Source organism: Pongo abelii, chromosome 19 (genome assembly GCF_028885655.2).
Source record: "Pongo abelii isolate AG06213 chromosome 19, NHGRI_mPonAbe1-v2.0_pri, whole genome shotgun sequence".
NCBI lineage: Eukaryota > Metazoa > Chordata > Mammalia > Primates > Hominidae > Pongo > Pongo abelii.
In genome coordinates, this window is record NC_072004.2 from 29,605,221 (window position 1) to 29,627,729 (window position 22,509).

The window sequence follows — 22,509 nt, forward strand, 5'->3', positions numbered from 1 at the left end:
TGAAGAGGAGTTCTCAGAACCCAGCAGCCGCCCTGAAGCTCCCCTTCCATCGGTGGAAGTCGGCTCAAGGAGTACCTGAAGAAGGGACTCCTTGGGGCTTGGCCCTGGGACATCCGCGGCCCCCTCTCCAACGCCTCCCGAAACTGGACCCCGGATCCAGCCCCAGCCACAGCTGCAGCAGGAGCCCGCCTGCCGCCGCGCAGCCGCCATTGTTTAAAGGGGAGGCAGCCTGACTGCCAGGAGCTGAGCGCGAGTCGGCCCAGGCAGTGCGCATGCGCGAGGCGCGAGCGGCTTCTCCCGTCACAGTGCTTCCCACGGTTGTCTTAGAAACCAGTCCCTGAGGCTTGGCAAAGCAGGAGCCCTCCGTGGCAGTGCTTGGGTGTCGGGGCTCTGAGGCTCCGGCCTGACCTCTCTACGGGGTCGACGGGAACGTCTCCCAATGGCAGGAGTCGCAAAGGGCCGAACAGGATGAGGAAAACCCAGGCAGAGTCCGTGGGAAGCAGCACGGCATCTCAGCCTCAGGCCTGCCCTGACGGTGTTGTGGTGAGTCTCCCCAAAAGTCCTGCCGCCGTGATCTCGAGGACAGGTCGGCCTGCGTGACCCTGGGCTGCTCTCTCACCGGAGGGTCGTTCTGGTCGAGAGCAGAATCACGCAGCCTCAGGGGTTGCCTGCGGGTGTGTGTTTCAATGGCTCTGCTCTATGACTCTGTGTGAGTGTCTGTGTGTGTGTGTGTCTGTGTGTGTGTGTCTGTGTGTGTGTGTGTCGTTTGTGTGTGTGTCTCCCATTCTTTCTTCTCTCTGTGTCTCTCAGTCTCTGTGTGTTTCTTTCCCTCTCTCTGTCGGTTTGTGTGTGTGTGCGCCCGTGTGCGTGTGTGTCTTTGGCCGAAAGTACCCTGTGCGCCACAAACCGATTTCCACCATGTCGGCCTGTCTTTGGTGAGCCTCTTTGTGCGTCTCTGCCTGGGTCATGGAGCCGATTGTCAATCGTCTTCACCGCCGCGGATCCGCTTTGGGTGTGTGAAGACCTGGTCCACGTGAGGAGATACGTCGGTCCCGGAGCAATGGAAATCTCATCCCCGTCCTGAGCGGCCTCTTTTCTGGGATCAAGATGAACACACTGCAGCCAAGGACAAGATCCCCACAGGAGCTCTGAGAAATGAAGTCACACCACCATACAGTCTGGAAGAGGAAGCCAGGAATGGGAGATGGCAACTATCCCTGTCACTGGAACGCTGGCTTCTCTGGACAAGCCACCCTTTTGGGACCCCTCCCCTTATGCCCGTGGCGGTGGCACGGTTCTGTATCCTGCCTGGGCTCTGGGCTCTGGCCTCTGTTCTGTCCTCCCTCTTGCTCTGCCTCCCCTGTTTCTCAGGGGCCCGGATGCCTCTCGCTCTGGCCACATGTCTTCAACAAAGATGACTTCCCAGTCCGTCAGTGAGACACTTCCTGGGGATCCCTGTCATGATTCTTTCTCTCTCCAGACGTGTTTCTGCTTCATTGGTCAGGTCTCATGACCCTGAAGCTCTTGGCTTCCATACGTGTCTCAGACGGGGAAGCTTCCTTCTTCTCCACGATTCCCCTCATGGGTGGGTGGATTGCCTAGACTGAGCGCTAGGCGACCGTGACTGGCCTTGACTTCTAGGACAGGTGGTGTCGCATTTCCTCTGCACTTCCTGTCTCATTCTTGAGGGACATCCTCTCCTCTGCTCCTGGGTGGACTGACTTCCTTGATGTTCGGGCCGAAACGAATGTCAGGGAACCAAAGGGACTAGGCTGGGGCTGGGGCTGGGGCTGGGTGCAGGGGAGGTTTCGTCGGGGCTACCAGGACGGTGGAGGGTTGGGGATGGGGCGAATTTTGCAGAAACCTCTTTGCTCCTCTGGTAGGCATTTGAAAACGCGGCTTGGGTCAGGCACAGGCACCCCCACCCTCGCGGTTCCCAGGCGTTCTTTGATTTTCCTCGGCATTGATGGAAAGTCCCTTGTTCCCCCCTTCCACCGGACCATGCCTGGACTCTACAGTTTGTTTCGCCGTCGCCCCGCCCCATATGCCTCCGGTGACACACGTTCACACCGTCTGCTGTGGGATCCGCCAGTGCCACGCGTGGTCACATGGTCTCCACCTCGGAATCGCTCCTGTTCCTGTTTGCACGTGTCCCGTAAGGCGCGGTCGGCTCTCCGGAGCCCCAGGGCTTTTAGAAGCGGGGCAGGCCACTGCTCTTTCAGAGGAGGAGGGAGGCAGATGGATCAGTGAATTTTCAGCTGACACTACGCCTTGAGACCTATGGGATCATTCTGTGCGGCGGCGAGGCCCTGCCTGCCTCACCAGGTGTGGTGAGCCCATCCTATTTCACTCGGAGGGGGCCGAAATCGGATCTGAAGGGGAGTCCCGGGGACACAGCAGGCGTCCTCAAGCTCCCCCTCCCTCGGTGGAAGTCGGCTCAAGGAGATCCTGAGGACAGGACTCCTGGGGTTTGGCCCTGGGACAGGACACCCGCGGCCCCCTCTCCCACGCCGCCCCAAACTGGACCCCGGATCCAGCCGCCTCCGCGGCTGCAGCAGGAGCCTCGCTGCTGCCGCCGCCGCGCAGCGGTGGCCTAATTTAAAGGGGACGCAGCCTGACTGCCAGGAGCGGAGCGCGAGTCGGCCCAGCCAGTGCGCATGCGCGAGGCGCGAGCGGCTTCTCCCGTCACAGTGCTTCCCACGGTTGTCTTAGAAACCAGTCCCTGAGGCTTGGCAAAGCAGGAGCCCTCCGTGGCAGTGCTTTGGTGTCGGGGCTCTGAGGCTCCGGCCTGACCTCTCCACGGGGTCGACGGGAACGTCTCTGGATGGCAGGAGTCGCAAAGGGCCGACCAGGATGAGGAAACCCCGGGCGGAGTCCGCGGAAAGCATCACGGCATCCCAGCCTCAGGCCTGCCCTGACGGTGTCGGGGTGAGTCTCCCTAAAAGTCCTGCCGCCGTGATCTCGAGGACAGGTCGGCCTGCGTGCCCCTGGGCTGTTCTCTCACCCGAGGGTCGTTCTGGTCGAGAGCAGAACCCCGCAGCCTCAGGGGTTGCCTGCGGGTGTGTGTTTCAATGCCTCTGCTGTATGACTATGTGTGTGTGTGTGTGTCTGTGTGTGTGTGTGTGTGTCTCCCATTCTCTCTTCTCTCTCTTTCTTTCAGTCTGTGTGTCTTTCCTTCCCTCTCTCTGTCGGTTAGTGTGTGTGTGCCCTTGTGCGTGTGTGTCTTTGGCCGAATGTGCCCTGTGCACCACAAAGCGATTTCTGGCATGTCGGCATGTCTTTGCTGAGCCTCTTTCTGCGTCTCTGCCTGGGTCATGAGGCCGGTTGTCAATCGTTTTCGCCGCCGCGGATCCGCTTTGGGTGTGTGAAGGCGTGGCCCACGTGAAGAGATGCATCGGCCCCGGAGCATTTGAAATCTCATCCCCATCATGAGCTGCCTCTTTTCTAAGATCAAGATGACCACACAGCTACCAAGGAAAAGAGCCCCAAAGGAGATCTTTGTCCTGCAGTAGGGGAGCAGAAGCACATCAGAGAAGATGGTTGTATCTTTTCACGGCTCTTCGCTGAGAAATGAAGCCACACCACGATACCGTGTAGAAGAAGAAGCCGGGAATGGGAGATGGCCACAATCCCTGTCACTGGAACGCTGGCCTCTCTGGACAAGCCACCCTTTTGGAACCCCTCCCCTTATGCCCGTGGCGGTGGCACGGCGCTGTATCCTGCCGGGGCACTGGCCTCTGCTCTATCCTCCCTCTTGCTCTGCCTCACCTGTTTCTCAGGGGCCTGGATGCCTCTCACTCTGGCCAAATGTCTTCAACAAAGATGACTTCCCAGTGCGTGAGGGACACACTTCATGCAGATCCGTGTCATGACTGTATCTCTCTCCAAACGTCTTTCTGCTTCATTGGGCAGGTCTCATGACCCTGGATTTCTTGGCTTCCATACGTGTCTCAGACAGGGAAGCTTCCTTGTTCTCCATGTTTCCCCTCATGGGTGGGTGGGTTGCCTAGAATGAGCGCTAGGCGAGCGTGACTGGCCTTGTCTTCTAGGACAGGTGGTGTCGCATTTCCTCTGCACTTCCTGTCTCATTCTTGAGGGACATCCTCTCCTCTGCTCCTGGGTGCACTGACTCCCTTGATCTTGTGGCCGAAACGAATGTCAGGGAACCAGAGGGACTGGTCTGGCGCTGCCACAAACCTTCAGTTTGTTAAAAAAAAGTCTCAGTATCTGCAAAGTTCAATAAAGCAAAGCACAATAAAACAAGGTATGTCTGCCTGTTTGTGTCTTGTTGATTTCTGCAACGGAGGCAGAGAGTGATTTTTTGTTGTTATTTTTCTTCTTCTTTCTCCAGGCAAATTGTTTCTCGCCTTCACTCATGTGCCATGCTCTAAACGGCTTCCTGGCTTGGCAAGATTACTTTTAACGCATCTCTAAGCATCCCTTTTATTTGTCAAATCCCTGTTATTCTCTTAGAATCTATCTTGCAGCCAAAATAGCCTCAGGAAAAAAATAATGAAAAAAAGAAATGAATTAGGTGTGCCAGAAGAATGTGATGGTCGCGGGGAGGTTTATGCAGATAAATATGGTGGGTAAGAATGTCGCTCCTTTTCAATGTCTATTTAAATGTTTCCATTTTCCTTGTAAAGGCACTCTAACAGAAGAAGTGCATTTGCAGAGAGGCCAAGGATTGGTCCCCGTGGACACATGATTTTGTAGCCTCCTTCCCCACCCCACCCCTGCCCCGCTCCAGTTGTGCCTTAGCAGACGTCATTCCCTGTTATTTCAGTCTCTGCAAGCGCAAGAATTTAGGGTGATAACAACCATACTTCCATTCCACGAATTTGCACACTTCTCACTCTCCACTCATCTAACACACATGTGCACAGTGTGAACCTTGGTCTGTTGACTTAACTTTGCCTGTGTGGGATGTTGTTTCTCTCCTGTATGTGGACACTTATCGAGTTTAGATTCACAGGTGTGGAAAGAGCGAGGTCTGCAGTGCAAATGTTTTCATAGTTCTCATTGTAGACTGTCCAATGACTTTTCAAAGTGCTCCTCAAGGCATGAATTATTCCACTGGGGGTCTCCTTGCCTGTAGTTTTGAACCCTGGCCTAGCCAAAGGCTCCCCTGCTCTTGGTGGCTATGCTGGAACTCTAGTTCCTTCCCTTTGGCCTGAGGTGGCCACACCCAGGGCTCCAGCCACATGACGTTTTGTGCCCTCACCCACCTCCTCCATGGTCTCCCCATTTGCTTAAGGAAACACCTGGATCGAGACAGAACCATCCAGTCCATGGCTTGGCCCCACTGGGCCTCCACCTTCAGGACGTGCCCAGGGTCTAGCCACCTGCTCGTGCTCTGTTCCCGAGTCCAGCGGCAGGAAGTGGACACCAGGCCAGCCTTCTGCCCGGGAGCTCAGGTGCTAAAGCTTGTCTGCCCTCTGTGTGGCAGTGAGCCCAGCTTGCCCATTTGAGAAAGAAGCAGGGGCACTCCGAGGAAACGCTTCCTGAAGGAACCGGGTGTTTTAGGAAGATCTTCCTGGCGCTTCCCGCAGGTCTGGTGAATGGTATTCACCCAGGCTCCCAAGAGGCTGAGCCCCTCCTCACCTCTTTTCTGAGTGAGCTCATCTTCCTTGGCTGGGTGCAGACTTGGGAGATGTGCTCAGTCACTCCACAGCAAAATTCTGTCTCTTTGGGGTGGCGTGAATCCTCAGGAGTGGGATAAGACTGTTTAGGAATGACCAAAACTTAGGTTTGTTTTGTTTTGTAACTTTGTTAATATCCCATGGGTGTTTTCCGTATAAGTGAATATGGATGTGATTATTATTTTTAGTGACTTCATAGTATTTGAATCCAATTCTATGTTAGTACCATAAAATGACCAGAACCCAGTTGCTGGCTATTAAAACTGCTTCCAGCTTTTTTTGTTGTGCATAATTCTGTAGCCTGCCCTTCCACGTAGATCTTTCCAGGCATGGTCATTGCCTTAGAACACATTCCTTGAAGGAGAATTGACCATTGTGATAAGTGTTTTAAATGAGATCATAGAGATTTTGTTTGCATGTGCCTTGCCCATTGAGACCCTGCTGCAAATGTGTCTTTGTGCTTCTGTCTCCTGGTCCTAGCTGTCTTGCTGTGGGACAACTAGGGACAGCATAGTTGGGAAGGTGAAGGTCAGAGGGGCAGCAAGTCAAGGTTACTGCCTTCCAGGACAGATCCTATGGTCTGGTTGCTCACCCATTTGTTCTACAAGTTTATCTTTTGCAAAGGGCTGTGCAGTTCACCAAGCCCTCTCCATACATCCAGGCTTACTGTGGACATTGCTGGCCATGGAACCATGGGGCTGTGTTTCTATTCCTATTTCCCTTCTTCCTTCCTTTATTAATTCAGCAAACAGGCATGGGCCCCTTCTCATGTCCGGGCCTTGGATAGATGAAGGGCAGGGTGAGGGTGCAGGGTTTCTCTGTGATGTAAGAACTTTTGTGGGGCCCTGAGGCCTGGGGCCAGAAGACCTTGCCTGATCCTCCCTGAGAAGGCCTTGCAAGGGAGACCTCAGCGTTGCATTTGGGGACCAATGCTCAGCTGAGTGGGGATGGGTGGGAGGGATGGAAGAGGGGAAAGGAGACCAAGGCATGGGTCTGGCACCCCTGTCAAGAGCCAGACAAAGTAACTAGGTTGTGGGGATGGGGGTGGGAGGGCAGGGACGTGGGTAGAGTTGATACGGCAGTGTTCTGGTCAGAGCATGAAAAACCTGGAATGGCCCAGTAGGCGGTCTGTGTGCCAGGGACCATCAGGAGTATCACTCATTCATTCAGCAAATCCTTAGCTGTGTTCTAGGCAGGGGGATCTCTGTGAACTGGGTGGACAGATGGACTAGAGTTTATGCCCTCTTAGAGGTGAGTTTTTCATACCCGATGACTATAAGACCAAGGTGGATGGACTTTTCCCTAGGGCCTCATGCAGGAGTGGCATAAACTGAGCAGGGATCTGGGGGAAGTGAGTCCCGTGTGCAAGGAACAGCAAGTGCTAATGTCCTGAGGCAGCACCTGGCTGAGGAAGTTGGAGAGCAGGCCAGAGATTGGCAGGGGCTAGATCGCGTTGGTCTGTGGGCTCATGAAAAGAACTTTTTTTTTTTGAGACGGAGTTTCCCTCTGTCGCCAGGCTGGAGTGCAATGGCGTGATCTCAGCTCACTGCAACCTCCGCCTCCTGGGTATTTGTAAGGAATAAAAGGTCACAGTATCTTTCCTTGGCCCACAGACTGTGGCTAATTCATTTGGTCAACACGTATTAATTGAGGGTCCATGGTCCACTGTCTGCCAGGCGCTGGGCAGGGCCCTAAGAGGACAAAGGGGAAAGAGCCTGGTGTCCTGCATCTAGGAAACTGCAATCTAGCACAGGAGAGAAGGCATATAAACAAATAACTGCAATACGAGTGAAAAGTAAGTACCAGCTGCTGCATTGCAATAGAGAGATGTGTTTGTTAGGTGTTTGAATGCTACTCTTGTCTGAGCGTGAGACTGGGGCTTGAGGCATATGGGGCCTGAGTCCCATATGCCTCATCCATTGGCTGTGTGGTGCTGCATCTCGGTTTTGCATCTCACCATCACGGTTTGTAGACTAGTGGTGATTACAGTAATGACACAGAAGCACTTGGCTAGTGTTACCAACTGCATAATTAGCAGCATCATTATCCTTCTTTTGCAGAGCATTGAACACACAATCTCTGTTATCAGAAAGGATGCAATCTCTTTGAAAAAACCAGATACCGACATAGGAACAACTACATAACAACAGTGCCTTAAATGTATATAGATACTTATAGTATAGTCTGTTATATACAGTGGTGATTCTGTCTTGGCCGCAAATTGGAATCACGGGATGGAGTTGGGGTGGGGGGTTTGACAACAGTCCAGTGTTCTGATTCAGCCTCCAGGTAATCTGATTTAATTGGTCTGGGGTGGAGCCTGGGTCAGCTGTTTTAAAAGCTGCCCCAGTGATTCTTATGAACTGATAGATGGTATAGCGTTTGGTCATTTACAATAGCTGTTAAGAGACAAGAGGGGGAGGATATCTTTTCTATTTAAGAGAGGTTGTGACTTGTCCTGGGCCACAGAGCTTGTAGTGTAGGTATCAGAACTTACATGAAGGCTTCTGCTTGGTTCAGGACCCTTTCCCTTAGTTTATTTATTTTTTCTTTTTTTTTGAGATGGAGTCTCACTCTGTCAACTCAGGCTGGAGTGCAGTGCCATGATCTCAGCCTACTGCAGCCTCCGACTCCTGGGTTCAAGCGATTCTCCTGCCTCAGCCTCCCGAGTAGCTAGGATTACAGGTGCCCACCACCACACCCAGCTAATTTTTGTATTTTTAGTACAGGCGGGGTTTCACCATGTTGGCCAGGCTGGTCTTGAACTCCTGAGCTCAAGTGATCCACCCACCTTGGCCTCCTAAAGTGCTGGGATTACAGGCATGAGCCACTGTGCCTGGCCATGAAGTTTTTTATTAGGTGATTGTATTAGTATATTTTCATGCTGCTGATGAAGACATCCCCAAAACTGGGCAATTTATACAGGAAAAAGGGCTTAATGGACTCACAGTTGCAAGTGCTGGGGAGGCCTCACAATCATTTTGGAAGGTGAAAGGCACATTTCACATGGCAGCAGGCAAAGAGAGAGAGCTTGTGCAGAGGAACTCCCTCTTATAAAACCATCAGATCTCATGATAATTATTCATTATCACGAGAACAGCACAGGAAAGACCTGCCCCCATGATTCGGTTACCTCCCACTGGATCCCTCTCACAACAGGTGGGAATTCAAGATGAGATTTGGATGGGGACACAGTCAAACCATATCAGTGATTAAATGTTTAGGATTGTTTTGTGTTCTTGATGAATCAGTCCTTTTATTGTTATGAGAGGACTTTCTATATCCTTGTTAATGTTCTTTGATCTGTAGCCTACTTTGTCTGATATAGCCACTCCAACTTCCTTTTGATTAACATCAGCAAGGTACCTCTTTTTTTTAGCCTTTGTCTTTAAAAAAAAAAAAAAAAAGACCAGGTGTGGTGGCTCACACCTGTAATCCCAGCGCTTTGGGAGGCCAAAGCGGATGGATCACGAGGTCAGGAGTTTGAGACCAGCCTGACCAATATGGTGAAACCCTGTCTCTACTAAAAATACAAAGATTAGCGAGGCGTGGTGGTGGTTGCCTGTAATCCCAGCTACTTGGGAGGCTGAGGCAGAGAATTGCTCGAACTCGGGAGGCAGAGGTTGCAGTGAGCCAAGATTGCGCCACTGCACTCCAGTGTGGGTGACAGGGTGAGACTCCATCTCAAAAGAAAATATACTTATATAATCTGATGACTTTTGTTGCCTTATAATTGAGATATTTAGACTATTTACATAAATATGATTATTAATATGGCAAGGTTTGACTCTGTCATCCTGCTACTTGTTTTCTATTTCTCCTACCTATTATTTGTTCTGCTTTTCTTTTATTTCCTTTTGCCATTTAGATTAATTGAATAATTTTTATTATTTCATTTTATCTCTCTTGTTTGTTTATTACCTATAATTCATGATTTTAGTGGTTGCTCTAGGGTTTATACTATACCTCTGTAACATCACAGGCTACCTTCAAGTGATATTATATCCACTTCATGAATACTATGAGAGCCTTATAATAGTCTTATGGAATCTTTGGGGTGTCCAATTTCTGACTGGAAACCTCTGTGGCCAGTGGCACCTTTGCCTGAGTTCTTGTCCTGTGTCCAGGAAGAATGAGATACGCAGACAGGGGAAGGGTGAAGAAGATGAAGATAAGCTTTATTAAGTGTTAAACAGCTCAGAGGAGACCCACAGTGTCCTCTCTGTAGGCAGGTCATCCCGAACTCTGCTGCTCTCAGCAGAGAGGAGGCCCTGGAGAGGGTGGTTCTGCTCTGCAGCTGGAAGTCCCAACATCTCTGCAGGTCTCTGAAGCTCTCGGCAGAGAGGGTAGGTCCTCTGTGCAGCTGGTCTCTTGTGGGCTCTCCATTCTCTCTGTCCTCTCTCTTGCTCTGGCTGAACATGGAAAAGCCCTTGGAGGGGAGGAAGTGCCTGCTGATTGGTCCATGGGCAGCCATGGGTGGGCTGGAAGAGGCACCATGAGTCCCCACTCCAGTCTGTGGGACTGGCAGCCCGTCCCCAGCCTACAGGCCCTCCCTGGCCTGAAGGTGGGGCCTTACTGAGGACCCACCCCGTTCTGTCCAGGACTTTGCCTACTGCTGCCATTCAAGGCCCTGGAACTTGTCCCCAGTCCCGCTCTGAGATCAGAGGTGGGGGGCCGGGAGAGGAGACAGGCCAGGCAGCCAGAACAGACACTCCTGAGCCAGCAGGGATGGTGGGGTGGGGGGGGGCTTCCATGCCCCCGAGGGTGCAGGCCGCAGAGATGCCTGGGTCCTGTGCCTGGGAGGGTGGCTGCAGCTGCCTGCACTCAGGGAGCTCCTGCTTTTCCCCAGCTCCCGCCTGCTTGGAGTAGGAGGCCCGGGTCTGCAGCCGTGGATGGTGGCTGCAGCTGCACCCCGGGGGACAGATCCTGGCCCTACTCAAGAACACAGGGAGGCTTGGATCTACAGCTGCGGTTTGGGCAGCTGCAGTGGCACCCAGGGAGTTCCCACCCCAACTCAGAAGAGGCGGCGCTCCCACCGGCTCCATGGAGAGTGCAGCCCCAGCCGCACCTCCCTGCTGCAGCCAGTGTGATGTAGCAACCACTGTCATCAATAGTATATTTCCTTTTCTTCTTTCCTGAACTTTGTGCTATTTTATCAGAAAATTTACTTTTAGATATGTCATATGTCACATTACACTATTGTTTAAACAGTTAATTATCTTTTGGTGAGCTTTAAATAATAAGAAAAACTCGTAAATTTACCTGTGTAATTAGCATTTCTGGTGCTCTTCATTTGTTGGTGTAAAGCCGTAATTCCATCTGCCATGTCCTTTTTGCCCAAGCACTGTCTTTAATATGTCATATGTGTCAGCTGGTGATGATTTTTTTTGGGCTTTAATTGTATATCTTTTTTTTGCATATTTTAAGAAGTTTTTGGTTCACTTTTATTTTTAAGAGCTATTTTTATTGGATACAGGATTCTAGATTGACACATTTTCTTTCAGTTTTTTGTTTTATTTTATTTTGTTTATTTTTTTAACTTTTAGGTTCAGGGTACATGTGCGGGTTTATTATATAGGTAAATTTTGTGTCATGGGGGTTTGGTGTACAGATTATTTCCTCCCCCAGGTAATAAGCATAGTACTCGATAGGTAGTTTTTCAATTTTCACCCTCCTTCCACCCTCCACCCTCAAGTAGGCCCTGGTGTCTGTTCCCTTCTTTGTGTCCATCTTTCAGTATTTTCTATTATACTGCTGTCTTCTCACTTATATTTTTTAAAACAATGAGAAACCTGTTATCCTAATGGTTGGTTCCCTGCCTGTAATGTGTCTTTTGGCCCTGTGGTTGTTTTTAAGGTCTTTCTCTTTGTTACTGGGTTTAAGCAATTTGATTATTGTATGCCTTGGGGGTAGTTCCTGTCACATTTCTTGTGCTAGAAATACATATATATATAGATGGAGTTTCACTCTTGTTGCCCAGGCTGGAGTGCAATGGCACGATCTCGGCTCACTGCAACCTCCACCTCCTGGGTTCAAGCGATTTCCTGCCTTAGCCTCCCAAGTAGCTGGGATTACAGGCACCACCGCCATGCCCAGCTAATTTTTTGTATTTTTAGTTGACACGGGGTTTCACCGTGTTGTCCAGGCTGGTCTGGAACTCCTGACCTCAGGTGATCCACCCGCCTCTGCCTCCCAAAGTGCTTGGATTACAGGTTTGAGCCACCGTGCCTGGCCAAGAAATTTCTTGAGTTTCTTGGATCTGTGGGTTTATAGTTTTCCTCCTGGTTTGAAAAAGTTTCAGCCATTATTTTTTCAAATATCCCCCCTTCCCTGCCCTTCTCCGTCAGTCTCCATTACACACATGTTATGTTGTTTAAAGTTCTCCCGCAGCTTACTGACGCTTGTTTATTTATTTATTTAGGTTGTCTCATCTCTGTGTGCTTTGTGTTGGGAGGTTTGTACTGTGATGTCTTCAAGTTCATTCACCTGTGCTTCTGGCAGGCTCTAACCTGCCCGTAATCTCATCCAGTGTATCTTGCATCTCATATTCTTACATTTTCCTCAATGAATGTTTGATTTGGATCTTTTTATGTTTTTCAGGTCTCTACTTAACCTTCCAGCATATAGAATAGTTATTATGATGGACATTTGGGTTATATAAAGCTGTTATGACCATTCTTTCTCTTGTGGACATAGGTTTTTATTTCTCTTTAGTGTAAATAAGAATGGAATTGCTGAGTCATAGGACAGGTGTGTGTTTAAGTTTATAAGAAATTGTCAAACCATTTTCTAAAGAAGTTGTACCATTTATTCCACATTCTAAATACCATTTCATCTTTTCAAATAAATTTAATTATTCCAGTGGGTGAGTAATGGCCTCAATGAATCCATATAGATATTAAGTACTGATGGAATACACGGTCACATATCAGCAAATAGATATGATTAGTGCTTGACTCTAAAAGCAAATTGAATTCTTACAAGGTTATCATATAGCTGGGAGCCTTGGCTCTACAAACATGAATAGGTAGCCGAGTGGTTAGTTTTTCCAAGTGCTAATGCTTGTAATTGTGTTTGAAGAAGAACCACATGTGTGTCACAGGCTGGACTGTCTCTTCTTCTGCAGGAGAGCTCAGAGAGGCTCAAGAGCTTAGTGGTGATTCTGGAACACCTTTGAACCAGGAAAGCCAGTTGACTTCCTCATAACATAATTGTGCTGTTTAGCTAATTACTTTTTCCAGAAGAAAAAGGGTTGAGAGTCTAGAAGTGTATGTGGATTACTTTGTCACAGAAGTAGGTGGCTCTACGGCTCAAGTCTGGAAGGGAGTGCATTTTCACATAATGATGTTGGTTGATGTAATGTTTCTAGGCACCCCATGTGGTGATTGATGAGTTGGGTGAAAGTGAACGTCCGTCTAGGACTCTGGAATTGGGAATGCTAACAGGGTATCCGTGGGTCATCTTGGGAATTTTAGCATCACCAAGATGGTTTCTTGTTCTGTGTTTGCTTGGTAATATTCCTGTTTTTGCTCTTTACAAATTCCACTAGATTTATTATCTCCCAAAAAGGAAAAAGAAACAAACTATGAGATGAAACGTTGACAATTTCTTCCTTTACTTTTTCAGCCAGAAGAATTAACCTCGAGTCTGCACACTTTTAAGAACAAGGCCTTTAAAAAATCCAAAGTGTGTGGAGTTTGCAAACAAATTATTGACGGTCAAGGTATTTTATGCCGAGGTAAGTCTGTGTTTATGATTCTCTCGCCGATTAATCCAAGGCAAAACAAACAAAAAACAAAACGAAAACTTTTTTTCGGGAGTTTCCGAAAGTTAAATCATGGAATTCCCCTTCTTAGTTTATATGTCCCCCAACCCCCCACCCCCTTACTTAGCAGGGGCCGACCGTATTTACACAGATAAGTGCTCTTGAGGACATTTTTACAGAAAGAGCAGAGTTCCCCGATGGGAGAGGAGGCAGCAATTTGTAAATTAATCATTTATTCTCGAGTCTGCTCTGAAGTGTCAGTAACTCAGGTAATTTAGTTTGACTTTCAGATCTCTTACTCAAGTTTGCGAATGAAATGTTTCTATCTTTAGAATTCAGGTTCATTTTGGTATGGCCCCTTTCAGATCCTGTCACTAAACTAAGCCACCAGCTTGGGTACTAGATATTTAGACGTCAAGTAATGAACGGAACTTGCCAATTCTTTTGTGACTGCACATTAATAAATCTAGTAAGAGATGTGTGACTGTAATGAATGTGGGAATGGTCGGGGGGCAGGGACTGCTGGGCGGACCAGTGGGGTAACCACACAGAGGGAGTCACTAGGAGGACCAGGCCCTTGGAGAGTGCGGGGGCTGCTCTTTGGCATCATTTCATCTGCGGGGTTGGGGATTTCCTCTAGAAAATGTGCAGAGTCTCAGCCTGTGGGCTTCTGTGGTGTTAGGACCTCCCCCCTCAGTGCCTCCTTCCCTGCAGACCCCCAGCAGGTGGTCCCTGATGGCCACTTTAGACTAGGGTGCCTATGATGGAAAGATGCATGCAGTCAAACCTTAATGGGTTGAGGATGTGACCAGGGGCCTCTAAGGGGCTCTTGGGATTCTTTTACAGTTCAAAGGCCTGAGTGTGGGTGAGAAGACTGGGGTGCCCCTCCTCTGATTCGGCCCCTTGGAGAAGTCAGTGCTAAAGAATGTGTTGGATGAGTGGTGGGTACCGGCCACCCTGGTCGCTAAGTAGAAGCCAGAGACCAGGGAGCCATTTGTGTAATTCATCTAGATCTGCATCCAAGGCAGAGAACATGGGCTATAGTGTACTCTGAGCCAACTGATAGGACATCCTGTGATTCAAAACTTTTTTTTTTTTGAGACAGGATGTCGCCCTGTCATCCAGGTAGGAGTGCGGTGGGATGATCAGGGCTCACTGCAGCCTTGACCTCCTGGGCCCAAGCCATCCTCCCACCTCAGCCTCTCCAGTAGCTGGACTATAGGCATGGGCCACAGGCCCAGCTAATTTTCTTACTTTTTTGGAGACAAAGTCTCATTCTGTTGTCCAGGCTGGTCTGGAACTCTTGGCCCCAAGTGATTTTCCTGCCTTAGCCTCCCAAAGTGCTGGGATTACAGGTGTGAGCCATTGTTATAAGCCCATATTTGCAAATGGCACTGCACTGGGTGATGTCTTGGTCATCTGTGAATGCTGTGGCCTGTCACTGGCCATTCCCCTGCATAGCTTGTCCAGTTCAGGAGGGCCATGTCAGCCAAATGTGGTGGCCCTTTGTGTTTGGGGCCTGCAGGTGTAAAGTGATGAGAAATTGCACTGATGCTCTTGGACAGGCGTCCTCCATCAAGCTTGCTCTAAAATGTCTGTGGGCAAACATAGCAGCCCCTCTGTGTCCCACATACCCTACAGGGTCCAGTAGGGGCTTTGTGCCTTTCCAGGAACATGGCAAAAATAGAAGCCCAAGGAGTCTCCCCATCTTTGAATGTCATTCTCATAGAAATGCTCATATTTTATTTATTTATTTATTTATTTTTGAGATGGAATCTTGCTCTGTCACCCAGGCTGCAGTGCAGTGGCACGATCTCGGCTCACTGCAAGCTCTGCCTCCCAGGTTCACGCCATTCTCCTGCCTCAGCCTCCCCAGCAGCTGGGACTACAGGTGCCTGCCACCATGCCAGGCTAATTTTTTTTTTTTTTTTGTATTTTTAGTAGAGATGGGGTTTCACCATGTTAACCAGGATGGTCTCCATCTCCTGAACTTGTGATCCGCCCGCCTCGGCTTCCCAAAGTGCTGGGATTACAGGCGTGAGCCACGGCGCCCGGCCAGAAATGCTCATATTTTAAAATTTTGGTCTCTAACTTTGACTCTCAAGTGTGAAAAGAAGGAAAAGGAAAGTCGTGGTTGAATTGGAACCATGAAACCAGCAGCCCAGAGAGCCTGGGAATCAGAGCTATAAGGGCCTGGTGTTGATCCTAGAGCCCTGGTCCTGTGCCAGTGGAGCCACTGGGCGATACTGGGAGAGCTGTCATGAGCAGCATGGCACCAGCAGGGACACCCTGGGCTTGTTCTCGGCTTCCTCATCCTGTGATGACATCTCAGGCAAAGCTGCAAACCAAAGGTTCCCCATGAACTGACTTCTGCCTGTCAGGTGCTATGTGGGGACAGGTCTGATTTGGGAGCAAAGGCGGAGGTCAGACAGAGCTGGGTCCTGGCCCTGCCCCTGACATGGGCAAAGTCTCCTCACTCTGGGTCTAGGACTTCGGGCTGTTCCAAGGGCAGAAGTCAGGCTTAAAGTGCACAGCCAGCGTTGTGGCACTTAGTTTTGTTATTGGTGTTAGGATTGCTCTGAAGGGAACCCACTGTGGGTAGCTCCATATGGCTGATGCCGCATGTGTGTTTGGTTAGCCTCTGCACCACACATCCTTGAGCTGTAATCCAGTGGGGGAGCTGCTTAGACACAGAGGCCTTTTGCACAACTTACCACAGTGGCTTGGGCTGCACTAGGTTGGTTATACTGCTTGAGGAGTAATTTTTCCTTCTTTGTATAAATGAAAACTGAGTTTACTGAAGAGTTATCTCAGACATCCTTTTTAGTACTTCAGTATTCTGTTCCTGCCATTCAAGTAGCATTGACTATTTTCAAAGTAAATGTAACCAATGAAAGAGAAGAGCTTGAAGAAAGCACGGCCTCCAGCTGTGAAACACGCAAGCGCGTCTTGGACGGCGGGGAGCTGTCTTCTTTCTTTATCTGGAGGATCATCATCTTAGTGCCTTCCCTGGGTTGGGACTTGTGTCTCTTCCTCTGTCCTGCAGTTGCACACACTCAAAAGGGCCAGGGAAGGACCCCAGATTGATCATCTGGTTCCAAATGAACTCTGTTTTGTGGCATTTTAAATATGTGGTGTGTGAAATATTAGGGAGGGGTGAGGAGGCCTGCCAGAGTGGTGTGTATGTGCCTGAGTGTGTGGGTGCACATATGCATGGCTATGTGTGCGGTGCATGCATGCATGATTGAGTTCATGCATATGAGGACAAGCAGTGCACACACCTGTGATTGCATGTGTGTGCATGCGTGCATGCGTCTGAGTGAATGCATTTGCTTGAGCACACAGATATTCCACATTGTGAGGGAACATGTGAGAGCATCCCTTCTGTTCAGACCACTTTGTAGAGTTCAGCTGCTCTACGACGTCCATTATCTTATCTTGAGGGAGACAGAAACAGAAAATGTGCATGCGCACAGGAGCAGCTTTTGTTCTTGAAAGAGAAGAGAGGGAATAAATAGTGCCCTATCTGGACAAGATGTTCAACAGGCTTATCTTGCTGTGTGTCATCTGGTTGTTAAGGAAGATGAAGTAAGGCATGCTATCTCCAGATAATGGTTTAAATTTCACATGCTTCTGGCAACATCCAGGCACTCATGAGAACAAGGCCCAGTGTGGTGGCCCCACAGCCCATCTACTGGTTTCTGTTGGTATTGATGCTTTCCCACCTCCTCTTGGAACTCTCTGGAGTTCTGCTTCGGTGTGAGGCAGCGAGACACCTAGAGCATCACCTCTGAGGATTCAAGGCCCACTTTGGCCTGGAGGACCCCACACATACCCAACATGGACAAGCAATGGGGCTGCCAGCTCTGTCCTAGTGCAGCATTATCTTCTGTCCTGTTTGGCTAATGCTCCTCTACTCCAGGGAACCCAGTATAGCACTGGTTTTTCTCACTGGTGAAATAGATTCTTGGTCAGTGGAGGTAACAAGGGGAAAAAAAGCCATATACATTTTTTTATCCCTTGAAGAAAATCACTCATGGACAGGTATGATGTTAGGTGACTTCACCCCTCTTCTCATGCCTGGTTTATCCCTTTCTTCTTTACCTCCTCCTCCCCCACAGCTTACTTTCCACCGCAGGGACACATTGCTGCTCTCATTGCCTTTTTAGGCTGGTTCCTTTCCAGGGGCAGCCAGGATGCAGGTATTATGGGCACACAGGCACCTGCTCCCGCTGTGTCCCTGTCTGTGACTCTGGGCCCCTCAGCTAGGATAGGATATCTTGTCTAGAGGCAGTAGAAAGAGATCAGGATGTGGGGTCAAGTTCTGGCTGTGCCACTCTCACTCTGGGCAGTTTTAGACAGTAGGCTTTTATGAAGCCCATTTTCTCAACCCTAAAATGGGCATGAAAATGCAGATCCAGTGGTGCAGAGCTGGGACTCAGGGAGGGGTGTACGTGAAAGGGCCTGGTCTGCCAGGCCAGTGAGGTGCAGGGCAGGACCACCGCCTTCCCAGGGGACGGCTGCTTCGTGCTGGCAGGCAGTGCTGCACTGCACCCTGGATGTGATGCCTTTCAGAGGGCGCTGGTTCAGCCTCTCCCCAAAGAGTTGCCATGAGCTTGGTGGCTGTGAATCCTGGGGATGGTGTGTTGAGTTGTGCACACCTTTCCAGCCTGGGTGCCTGCAGTGCATGCATGTGTGTTCTTGTGTGTGTGTGTGTGTCTGAATTCCTCCCTCACTCCTTGCTCTCCTCTTAGCGGTCCCATATGGTGAAGCTCTTCTGCCTTGAGCCCTCTGGGCTGGTGGGCTTCAGTAGGGTCTGTCCCCATGGTCCCTGGGTCCTTTCTTTGTGGTGGGTGATGGCAAGCACACAGCTGCTTTTTGCAGAGAGAACTGGCAGAAGCTGAGGATGTGGTAGGCTCGGGAAGCTGCATGTCCTGTTGAGTTCATGGCAGGAGGCCCATTATCAGGAGAAGGAACCAGGAACTGGCCCAGATGAAGGAAAACCTTTGCCTTCTGGAGAAAGGAGGGCCACTGCCCTTCAGGGAGCACTTGCAGGCTCCATCCCCGAGGAGGGACCCCCACTCAAGGCGCTTGGTGGAGGCATTGGGAGGAAAGAGCAGCCATGGGCACCGTTGGAGGCAGAGGCATTCTGACTCAAGGGACGGGCCCACCTCTGGTTTCTGGTGCTGTTGACTTAAGCACGTGGTGAGTGTTGTGCCCTTGGGCATGTGTGCACTGAGATCTTGAGGACTTCCGTTAGAGAAGTGTCTGTCTTCTTTCTGTGGGATAGTTTTTTGGAACTGCCTCATGTGTGCCCTGTGTTACGGTCAGAACGTTTGTGTCTCCCCAAAATTCCTATGTTGACATTCTAACGCTCCATGGGATGGTGGCATTATGAGGTGGGGCCTTGGGGAGGTGATTATGTTTTGTGAGTGGAGCCTCACGGGTGGGATTAGGGCCCTTATGAAGGGGACCCTAGAAAGCTCTCTCACCCCTTTGGCTAGGTGAGGATGCAGTAAGGAGGCGCCATCTATGAACCAGGAAGTGGGTCCTCCCCAGACACCGCATCTGTGGTGCCTTGACCTTGGACTTGCAGCCTCCAGAGCTGTGAGAAATAAGCAACTGTTTATAAGCCACCTAGTTTAGGGTAATTTTTAAATAGCCCAAACTGGAGGAGACATTATGTTTTTATGCACATAGCTCTAGGAATTATGTTAATAAACAATAGAAACTCTTTTTTTTTTTTTGAGATGGAGTCTCACTCTGTCACCCAGGCTGGAGTGCAGTGGTGGGATCTCAGCTCACTGCAAGCTCCACCTCCCGGGTTCACACCATTCTCCTGCCTCAGCCTCCCGAGTAGCTGGGACTACAGGCTCCTGCCACCACACCCGGCTAATTTTTTTGTATTTTTAGTAGAGACGGGGTTTCACTGTGTTAGCCAGGGTTGTCTCAATCTCCTGACCTTGTGATCCACCCACTTCGGCCTCTCAAAGTGCTGGGATTACAGGCGTGAGCCACCGCGCCCGGCCTAGAAACTCTTTTTAAAAAACATACAGGATTCCATGTTTCAGAAGTCTTTTAGACATGATTGTTTTCATTAGCTTTTTCAGTTATGTTAAGTTAATGTGTGTGCTAGAGACCAGGAGGTGTTCGGGGATGCTCCCAAGCCTGAGGTGACAGGGGTGCTCCCAAGCCTGAGGTGCCATGGTCTGTTGAGGCCAAGACGCCCTGTGGACAGGAGGTGTCATGGTGTAGGCTGAGGCGGCTGAGATAAGCCCCCATCATCAGAGCAGGAGTACTGGGGGATGGGAAGTTACGTGGAGGCCATGAGGCTGGCCTGGGGGTGTGGATGGGACTACCTTCCAGTGCAGAGGCTTGGGGCTTAGAGGTGGGCAGATCTGAAATGCCTTAGGGAGACACACCAGGGAATGTCACCCGTTGAGAGCCCTTGGCCTGCAAAAGCTGCTGCTGCACAGAGGCTTTAGTTTTCTAACTTAACGCAAGCAATAAATCTATGATCCTGCTTGCCTCTGAGGAGGCAGGGGGATACGGTGTCCCCACTTTTGAGGGGCAGGCATCCCATCCCTGCTGATACCTGGGACCCAGATCCACTGAATGGGAGAGCCCCGGCCAGGCTCTGGCCCCCAGCCCTGCCTGCTGCTCCACCCTTGCTGGCCTTCTTCCTGGAGGCTGGGCCCCGGTCTCCATCACCCTGCAGACCTCCCATTCCTCCTTCCTAACCCGGCTTCCCTGGATCTGGCCCTTTGTCTGCCCAGGCTGGGATGCCCTTGAGATTCACTCTCCTGTTTGCCTCTCCGCTCCTCTCCTGTTTGTACTCAGAGAACAGCTCTGCGAAACTGTAAACCATCCAGCGGGAAGAACGTGTGCGTGCATCCTCATGGTGGCCCTTTGAGGCTGTGCCTGCCTTGTTTGGTCTCTCCTGAATCCCCCAGGTGCTTTGAGAGGCTGGCTGCACAGGGCTCATTTTTGACCTTTTGCTGGACTGTGCTGCTCTGCCTGCTGACCCTCATCCTTTAGGTTTCCGCTCAGCACCAGGTCCTCAGGAAGCTGCCTCCCTGCCCTGCCACTGTGTCCCCTAGCATCTGCCCTTTTCCCTCCAGAACTATCCATGGCCAGTGACTAGCCAGCCATCTGGATGTTCACTGGGGCAGTGATTCTCTGCCCTCAGCTGGAGCCCAGGAGGCATGAAGGGCTGGCTCTGTGTTGTTCACCAGGTGCCTGTGCACAGGGCAGACACCTCCGTCCCAAAGTGGAGTGCTGTCTTGTCTTGCAGGGTGAACCCTCACCAGCACACTTTTACTGAGCAGGTGCGGCGTCTGGTGCATTGCGATGCCCACGGTGACCAAGGCTTCGAAGGGCTCGGGGTCTAGTGGGCTGGAGCAGTGAGCACGAACAGGATCCCGTGTGAGGAGTGCTTTATCAGAGGTATTTGCAGCCGCCCTGGGAGCACAGAGGAGGGACAGGCAATTCTGGGGAGGTGGGTGGGCAGGGAGTGTGGGCATTGTCAGGACGATGGAGGAACTGCTGTATTCTGATCATTTGTTTATGAATGTATCTGCTCCCCTGGGCCGACTGCTCCCACTATGATGTGATGCACTGCTGTTACTTGGGTATCCTGAGTCTCAGCAAAGGGCCTAGAGCCCAGTAGGTGCACAGACAATGTAAGTTGCATGACAATCCAGATGAATTTGTGCAGATAAACACCTGGCTCATTGATCTGCTCTTGTCTGGCAAATCCATGTGAAATGGCTCCAGATGTTATTTCCAAAGTTCTTTCCAGAACAATTGGAGGTGGTGAGTCTCCCACCCTGAGGCCAAGCCCAGCCCCACCGTGGGGTTGACTCCCACCGGGGAACTGAGCTCAGCCCTCCCATCAGACTTGCCCCATCCAGAGAAGTGGCAACACGACAGAATCTTCCAGAAGCTCCCAAAGGGGAAGGAGGCACCCAGGTCAAATTTCATCTGAGTAATTTCTGGTCGGTGGTGGTTATCCCATGGGAAGCAGCACTTCCCTGCCTCTAAATTCTGCTCCTCTGTGGCAATACAAAGCCTTTCTCAGCCGCCTCCACACTGACTTTACTCTTGGATTTTGACTGAAATCCTTCCTGTTTTCTAACTCTGTGGCTGGGAAGAAGGCCTGGACCCCTCCCAGATGTTTCTCAACGGTCTGGGTTGTCAGGATTTGGGGTTTCTGCATGCCAGGGACGTCTGGGATGTGTTAGTTGATTGTGCTGGTGGATTTTGATTCTTAAAACTCACTGAGTAATGTAGACAAGCTCATAAATCCAAGTATTTGTTTTGCAGTAACTGGATTCCAGTAACTGGAATTTTATGTTAAGTTGTGGGGTTGTTTTCTGTCGGTTTATTCAGATGGATATAATGCTGCTCTCTGGGTGTGCAAGGTCTGCCTAGGTGTGGCAGGGGGACAAGGCCAAGTGGCAACTTCTGATTCCACATCCTCCAAGCCAGGGAAGAGGCAGTGCTGTGCTTCAAGGAGCGCACGTGGGTATCGGCTACCCTGGGACACTAGCAGGCCTGAAGTGTTAAGAAATGTGAGGAGTGGCCGGGCGCGGTGGCTCACGCCTGTAATCCCAGCACTTTGGGAGGCTGAGGTGGGCGGATCACTAGGTCGAGAGATCGAGACCATCCTGGATAACATGGTGAAACCCCATCTCTACTAAAAAAAAATACAAAAAATTAGCGGATGTGGTGGCAGGCGCCTGTAGTCCCAGCTACTCGGGAGGCTGAGGCAGGAGAATGGCATGAACCCGGGAGGCAGAGCTTGCAGTGAGCCGAGATTGCGCCACTGCACTCCAGCCTGGGCAACAGAGTGAGACACTGTCTCAAAAAAAAAAAAAAAAAGAAATGTGAGGAGCTCTTTTCCAGAGGATGGGGTCAAAGCCTGGCCTCTGCATGAGTCAGCCAGATGGCCCCTAACCTAGGGTGAGCATGGACAGGCAGGCTCCCCTATCACCCTCACCCCTCCAACCAGCTCACTGTGGCTAGCATGGGTCTAGGAGGTGCCTACTGTGTCAGGTGCTGGCCACCCACATACAGGTGGACATCTGCCACCAGGCTGCT

At 50.6% G+C, this 22,509-nt stretch overlaps 1 protein-coding gene across 30 annotated transcripts in view; it reads left to right on the forward strand.

Annotated features, from left to right (window-relative positions):
* Nucleotides 1-22,509, forward strand: part of LOC129051300 (tensin-3-like) — a 151,528-nt gene that overhangs the window by 2,508 nt on the left and 126,511 nt on the right. For 23 of the 30 annotated variants that reach the window (XR_010138178.1, XR_010138167.1, XR_010138168.1 and 20 more), the window contains exon 2: nucleotides 13,269-13,380. The exons of 2 other annotated variants lie outside the window; for them this stretch is intronic. Coding sequence is in view for 15 of the 28 variants with exons in the window: in XM_063718509.1 (XP_063574579.1) it covers nucleotides 13,269-13,380 (112 nt within the window). In the remaining 13 variants the exon portion in view is untranslated. Of the gene's footprint in view, nucleotides 1-38; nucleotides 544-2,624; nucleotides 2,929-13,268; nucleotides 13,381-22,509 lie in introns of those variants that run through there. 5 more of the 30 variants (XM_063718512.1, XM_063718513.1, XM_063718519.1 and 2 more) reach the window with 5 other exon arrangements.